The sequence below is a fragment of the Dromiciops gliroides genome, chromosome 4, assembly GCF_019393635.1.
Source record: "Dromiciops gliroides isolate mDroGli1 chromosome 4, mDroGli1.pri, whole genome shotgun sequence".
Taxonomy (NCBI): domain Eukaryota; kingdom Metazoa; phylum Chordata; class Mammalia; order Microbiotheria; family Microbiotheriidae; genus Dromiciops; species Dromiciops gliroides.
The window spans coordinates 256616119-256622566 of NC_057864.1; the positions used below are offsets into that span (position 1 = coordinate 256616119).

The 6448-nt window shown below is 48.0% G+C and overlaps 1 protein-coding gene across 1 annotated transcript; it reads left to right on the plus strand.

Annotated features, from left to right (window-relative positions):
• Positions 1 to 2252: 2252 nt before the first annotated feature.
• On the plus strand, positions 2253 to 6192 carry LOC122754991 (rano class II histocompatibility antigen, D-1 beta chain-like). The gene is made up of 3 exons (XM_044003405.1): positions 2253 to 2275; positions 2358 to 2638; positions 6161 to 6192. Exons 1-3 carry the CDS (start codon positions 2253 to 2255, stop codon positions 6190 to 6192), a joined length of 336 nt encoding a protein of 111 aa, XP_043859340.1.
• The last annotated feature ends 256 nt before the right edge of the window (positions 6193 to 6448 follow it).

The window sequence follows — 6448 nt, forward strand, 5'->3', positions numbered from 1 at the left end:
TTGTACTTTAAAAACAATTAATCAGATGAGGCCAATGAATGAAAAGGAGACTGGCCAACATGAGGTAATCTGATTTCTAATTGGAGGGAAGATTAGGGACTTTCCAAGTTGGAAGGGGAGAGCAAACAGGTGCAATTCCCTGAAATCATCCCCATCAACCCCCAGTGTCTATGAACAGTCAAAAGAACATGGAAACCATAACCGATTGCTCAGCAAGGGGCCAGTTTTCAGATAAGCCCTGGGCTGCTGGGGATGTACAAGTGTGAGAAAACTCCTTGTGTCAACTCCTTGTGTCAGTCCTGGGATCAGCCCAGGTTTCTGACCAGCAGAACCTCAGGTCCTAATTAAGGGTCTTTAAGCCCCAGAGAGAGGTGGTCCAGCATCCCAGCCATGCAGGGCCAGGTTCAAACAATGAAATAAGATTTGCTCTCAATTCCCACAATTGAATAGCTTTCTCACAAGACAGAAGTTGGACCAGACCCATAACTGCATAGAGGGAACTGAGGCAGCTCCAGAACTGAGTCACAAGAGGGAGTCAGTGTGGTTCCCTCAATCCCCACAATTAAACACTTGCTCAGCTAATCCCCACAATTTCCTCCTCCACACACCCCCCCTTCTCTGTGCTCATGTGGCCTCCATAGGAGCAGAGCCTCTTCCTTCTCACCCAGATTACTAGGATGGCCCGTGATCGTCTCTCTTCCCTCCAGACCATCTTTTAAACCCTAAACATGTGCTTTTCCTTAAGGACAAATCTGACTGAGTTACTGCTCTCCTCAAGAGACAGCAGTGGCTCCCTAGTGCTTCTGTGATACATTATAACGTCCTATGTTTATTCCTTCACAGCCTGGCTCCATCCCTATCTCATTGTATGATCACCCTCTTCTTCCTGCACTGTGGGATCTGTCCAAACTGGCCCTTTCTTCATACCCTGCACCCCATCTCCCACTTCTGGGCCTTTGCCCCTGCCATCCCCCATCCCTGGAATCCACTCCCTCCTTCCCTCTGCCTCATGGATCCTCTCTTCCTCCAAGGCCCAGCTCAAGCCCCACTTTCTAGGTGAAGCCTTTCCTGATCCCTCACATGCCAGTGCCTTCCCTCACTCCATGTCTTCTAATCATTTGTATTCATGGTGTCTATACTTTTGTGCACACTTGTCACTCCCATTGGAATGTAAGGCTGGGACTGTTGCATTCTTTATATTTGCATTCCCAGCAGCTAACAGGGGGCCTGATATACAGTAAGCACTTAATAAATGCTTGTTGATTGACTGACTCTCTTTGTAGAAGCACAGCAGTGCACAGAGAAAGAAAGACAACTGTCTTTCTAAGAAGAAAGAAAGCAAGGAATGCATTAACTGGGGGTGGGGGGGGTGGGGCAGAGGGCAGGCCAGGCCTGGAGGCTGTTCAAAGGTGTGGAGGTGGGAGATGAAAGGCTGAGTTTGGGGAGACACAAGGAGGCCAGTTTGACTGTCACATAAATCGTGTGTGAGAGGGAGTAACAGCAGATGTTGGAAAGGGAGGCAGGAGTCAGACTGAGGAGGGCTCTGAATGTCAAGGTTAGGGTTTGGAAATTCTCCAAGGGTCCATAGGGAGCCACCACATGTTCTTGAGGAGGTGAATGAAGTGGTCAGACTTAGACTTTCTAGGATTTATTTAGTCATTTGTGGACTGGAGAGATGAATGGTATCAATCAGTCAGGAAGCCTCCTAAGTGCTTACCCTGTACCAGTCCCTGTGCTGGGTGCTGGGTTACATATAAAATCAGTCATTTCCTGCCCTGGAGGAGCTTCCATTCCAGGAGAAGGAAGAGGATGTAGGATATGCCCAGGAGGGTGACCTGGGGAGGGAGCCCTGGACCAGCAGTCACAGGGATCCTGAGCAGTGTCAGACAGAGCCCAGAAGATCACTGACCTGGATGAAAGAGGGTGTGGCCTCTAGGGTCATGGGGTGTGGTGGGGTCTGTCCCCTGCCCGGGTCTCTGCAGAGGGGCTGAGGAGGGGGATACAAAGGTGCACTGGAGGGATGATGATCAGAGAGTGGGTTGAATTTGGGTGAGCAGAACTTGGGGTGGTTGTTGAGTAATATTTCCTGGAGTGTTTGACCCAGGCTGGGTGTAGTTGAGAGGCAGCTATGACGCAGTAGACAGTATGAATCTGAGTACTGGGTTCTAGTCCTTTCTCCATTCCGGATCTGCGCTGTGTGACCTCCAAAAGGTCGCTTGCCCTCTCTGGGCCTCAGAGGGGAGGGGCTGAACATGCGCAGGAAGGGCAGCCGAATGTTGGCCTTGTTCTCCTTGTTCAGGCCCAGGCTGCGAGCGATTGGAGAGCGGGCGTGTCCGTCAGGGCTGACCCGCCCCCAGTGTCTTCTCAGAGCACTTCACAGAGATGGTTAAGTCTGAGTGTCACTTTGAGAATGGGACTGAGCACGTGCGGCATATGCAGAGATATTTCTACAACCGGGAGGAGTACACGCGCTTCGACAGTGATGTCGGAAAGTTCCTGGCACTGACGGAGCTGGGGCGGCGCAGTGCTAAGTATAGTAACAGCCAGAAGGAGATCCTGGAGCAACTTCGGGCCGCTGTGGACACCATCTGCCGCCACAACTACGAGGTGTCTGAGCCCTTCTTTGTGCCCCGGCGCGGTGAGCGAGCGCCCTCTGCAGGGGAGGGAGGGACCAGGGGAGCCCTGCAGGGACCCAGGGAGAGAGAGGAGCGAGCAGGAGAGGGGGCGGAGCAGGGAGGGAAGAGAAGGGGCTGGAAGGGAGAGCAGAGGGAGGGGACAGAGGGGAAGGGAGGGGGAGGTGGCTGTGATGGGAGGGGGCAGGTGGGGAGGAGAGAAGGGAGAGCACAGGAGCAGGACAGAGCAAGGATGGAGGGAGGGGGAGATGATGGATGGGAGGGAGGAGGGAGGGGAACCTGATGGGGAGGGAGAGGAAAAGAAGAGAGATGGGGGATGGGGAGAGACAGGGGACAAAAGGGGGATGAAGGGGAAGGAGGAATAATGGGGGAAGGGATGGGGATGGAAGGAGGAAGAATGAGGGATGAGAAGAGGGAGGGAAGTGAGAGAGGGAGGAGGAGGACAGCAGAGATGATGGGGAGGAATCAGGAGCAGAAACACTGGAGATGAGGGGAAGGGACAAAGGGAGGGAAGAGAGAGGAGAAGAAAGGGGGAAATGAAGGGGGAGAAAGAGGGTGTGGACAGAGGGAGAGGGGAGATGTGCTGGGGAGGGAGGGGTAGGAACCTCTTCTAACAGCAGGGATTTGGGGACCTAGAGTCCTTTTCCCTCAGTCAAATTCAGATGTTTTTGCCTCCTCCAGTTCTTTTTTTTTCCGTGGGACAGTGAGGGTTAAGTGACTTGCCCAGGGTCACTAGTAAGTGTGAAGTATCTGAGGTCCTATGGTCCTATACCTGTGTTTTATCCATTTTTGTCTCCTGAGCCTTCACCCCAATAATTAGAAGACTGAGAATCTTGGTGACACAGAGACAAAGTGGGGGAGCAGAGGGATTTGTGTAACCTCTCTGTGTGAAAGGCCTCCAGAGGTGCAGATTGTGATCCATCCACACCTTTGCATCCACATGGCCTCTTGTCCAGGTCCCTCCATTACCCAGGGTGCTGGTAGCCTTCCTGTCCATGTCCTGATATGATGTAGATGCCAATGGGCCTTACAGGCTTCCTGCACAGGACAGGGGTCCTTCCCTTTCCCCATGGGATGGGCCCTCCTCACTCTGGTCATCCCTCTCTCTGATGCCTTTGCTTCTGTCCCTTCTGCTCAGTTCTTCCTGGATGATCTGTGTAGCCTGTGCTTGTCTCTCAGGGGCCTCTCCATTGCACTTTTAACAATTAAAGTTTTAGTAAAACCTTTTGTGTTTGCATCAATTTAATTGAATAACCTACACCCTAACCCCACTGGCCTTCCCTCACAACAATATTTTTTATTTAAAAGTCTCCAAATAACCATCATGTTAACCATGTAACCATGCAACAATCCATACCCATAGTGTCTTCATGTCTGCCATGAAGAGTTTATCTTCTCATCTCTGTGGCCAAGTATGGTAACTGTTATTATGTAACATTCAGCATCATTCTTACCCCATTTTGTGGTCTTGGGTTTGTTTCTTTCCTGGTTGTGGTTACAATATTCTGTATTAGCTCATTTAAGTCTTCCTATGTTTCTCTGAATTTCTCATATCTTATTCTGATGCAGCAAAATTCCATGACTTTCATGTGACACAGTTTGTTTTGCCATTTCTCAGTTGATGGGCACCAACTTTGTTTCTACTTCTTTGCTACTACAAAGTGTTACTAAGAATATATTGATATATATATGCACATCTGAGATTTTTCTTCCATCTTTGACACCCTTGGCATATATGGTAAGGAGTGGGATCTCAGGATCAGAGGGGATGGATGTGTCAATACTTTTTGGCATGATTCTACATTGTTTTTCACAAGTGTTGTACCAGCTCACAGTTCATCACCCTGCCTGTCTTTGTGTCATCCTTCCCACAATGTCCATTTTCATATTTTGTCATCTTAGAAGATTTGCTGGGGAAGAAGTGAAACCTCAATGTTATTTTAATGTCCAATTCTCTCATTATTAGTGATTTGGAGCAAACTTGAGAACTGGTCATTACTGGTTATAGGTTTGTGTTCATTCCTACATGTCTTTAATAATAAACCTCTATCAGAGAAATTTGATGCAAAGACATTTTCCCCATGAACAATTATTCAGGCTGTTGATCTTGTCATACAAAGGTTTCTCAATTTTAGAAAACAAACTTGTTTTTCCTTTGGGTTTCCTCTAAGTCTTATTTAGGTAACAATTCTCCCCTTGGCCACAGTTATGAAATATATTTACAGCCATTTCCTGGACCTTTGCAAGAAGTCTGTTAACTTTTTATTAGTGACAATAACTGTCTTATCCAAGATTCCCCTGAATTAGTGCTTTTGGGGATATGTAGAAGGAAATTAATTTTTTTAAATCACCACACCATTTACCTATAATGCTTAGCAGGAAATGCTTTCTGAATGAGTGATTTTTGTGGTCAGTTCATTGCCATATAAGGGGTGGGACTGCCCAGAACTTCCCATTTCCAAATGAAGTTTATGGGAGGCCATTCTTGACCAGCAGCAGAAGGGTCAGGACAGGTGGACATGGGGGTGCTGGGTCTCTTCTGCTCTGCATCCAAGCTGGGGTCTTCTTCTTCTTTGGAGAGGGAAGAAGCCTGTCAGTGTCAGCACAGTAAAAGGGAGGTGGGGAGATGTGGGAAGAGTGGCAGCTCCCTAAGGGGCTGATGAGGGATGAAGGCCCCAAGATTGCTCAACTACTTTTCCTTTTTGTAAAGAAACAATGTCATCTCTGAGGGATGTTTCAGTTTTGAGATTCCCATAGATTCTAATCCATTGGAATATTTCTCTTTCTTGTCTCTGCTGATGAATACTTGGAAGGATGGAGACATTTGTTATTCCTAGTATCCAGGCTGCCAAAGTCCTTTGTTGGGCTGATTCTTATCAATGAAATCATCATTTTTGGAAACAAAGCTCTCAGGATTTTAGGGATATAAGATACTGTAGGAGAAAGCAAGGAATCACATAAGGAAGCAAGGATTGTTGGGAGTAGGTGTATCCCAAGGGAGATCTCTTTAGTCTCACTGGACTTTGATGGTTCTGGAGGAGAGAGTGAGGCTGCCTCACTTAAATCCAATTCACTCCCAAGTCAGGACATCACCCCCTTGATATCACTGCTCCTCCTTTTCAAAAATAAAGACTGAACAACAACAAGTGACTTTTGCAATTCCAAGGAAATTATCTTTCTGTCACATTCTTTGGTGAGAAAGCAACAGGCCCTGGGTTCAAGGACTTCATTGCTTCCTTTGATACATTTTCTAACAATCAATGCCCTTTGATTAGAGATCATTTGCTTTGAGCTGGAAGTGACCTCAGAGGCCATCTGGTCTAAACCCTGCATGTTATACATGAGGAGGATGGGGCCCCATCAGATCAGTCACATGAAATCTTTAAGCATCAGTTAAGTTCCTTCTATATGCCAGGCACTGTGTTAAGTGCTGGGGATACAAAAAAAAAAAAAAAGGCAGAAGTCGGTCCTTGCTTTGCAGGTGCTCAGTCTAAAAACCAAACAGGATTTTGGTTTTGTTCCTGTAGGTGACAGGGAGCCACTGGAGTCTATTGAATAACGTGCTCAAATCTGCACTTTAGGAAGATCAGTTTGACAGCCAAGTACGGAATGGCCTGGAGTGGGGAGAGACTGAGGCAGGGGAGACCCCTCAGCAACTGTTACAGTAGTTCTGGCCTGAGGGGATGAAGGCCTGGACCAGGATGATTGCAGTGTTAGAGGAGAGAAGTGGGCATGTGTGAGGGAAGTTACCAAGGGAGACATGACAGGACTTGACATGACTGGATATGGGAGGGGGCTGAGCCAAGATAGTAGAG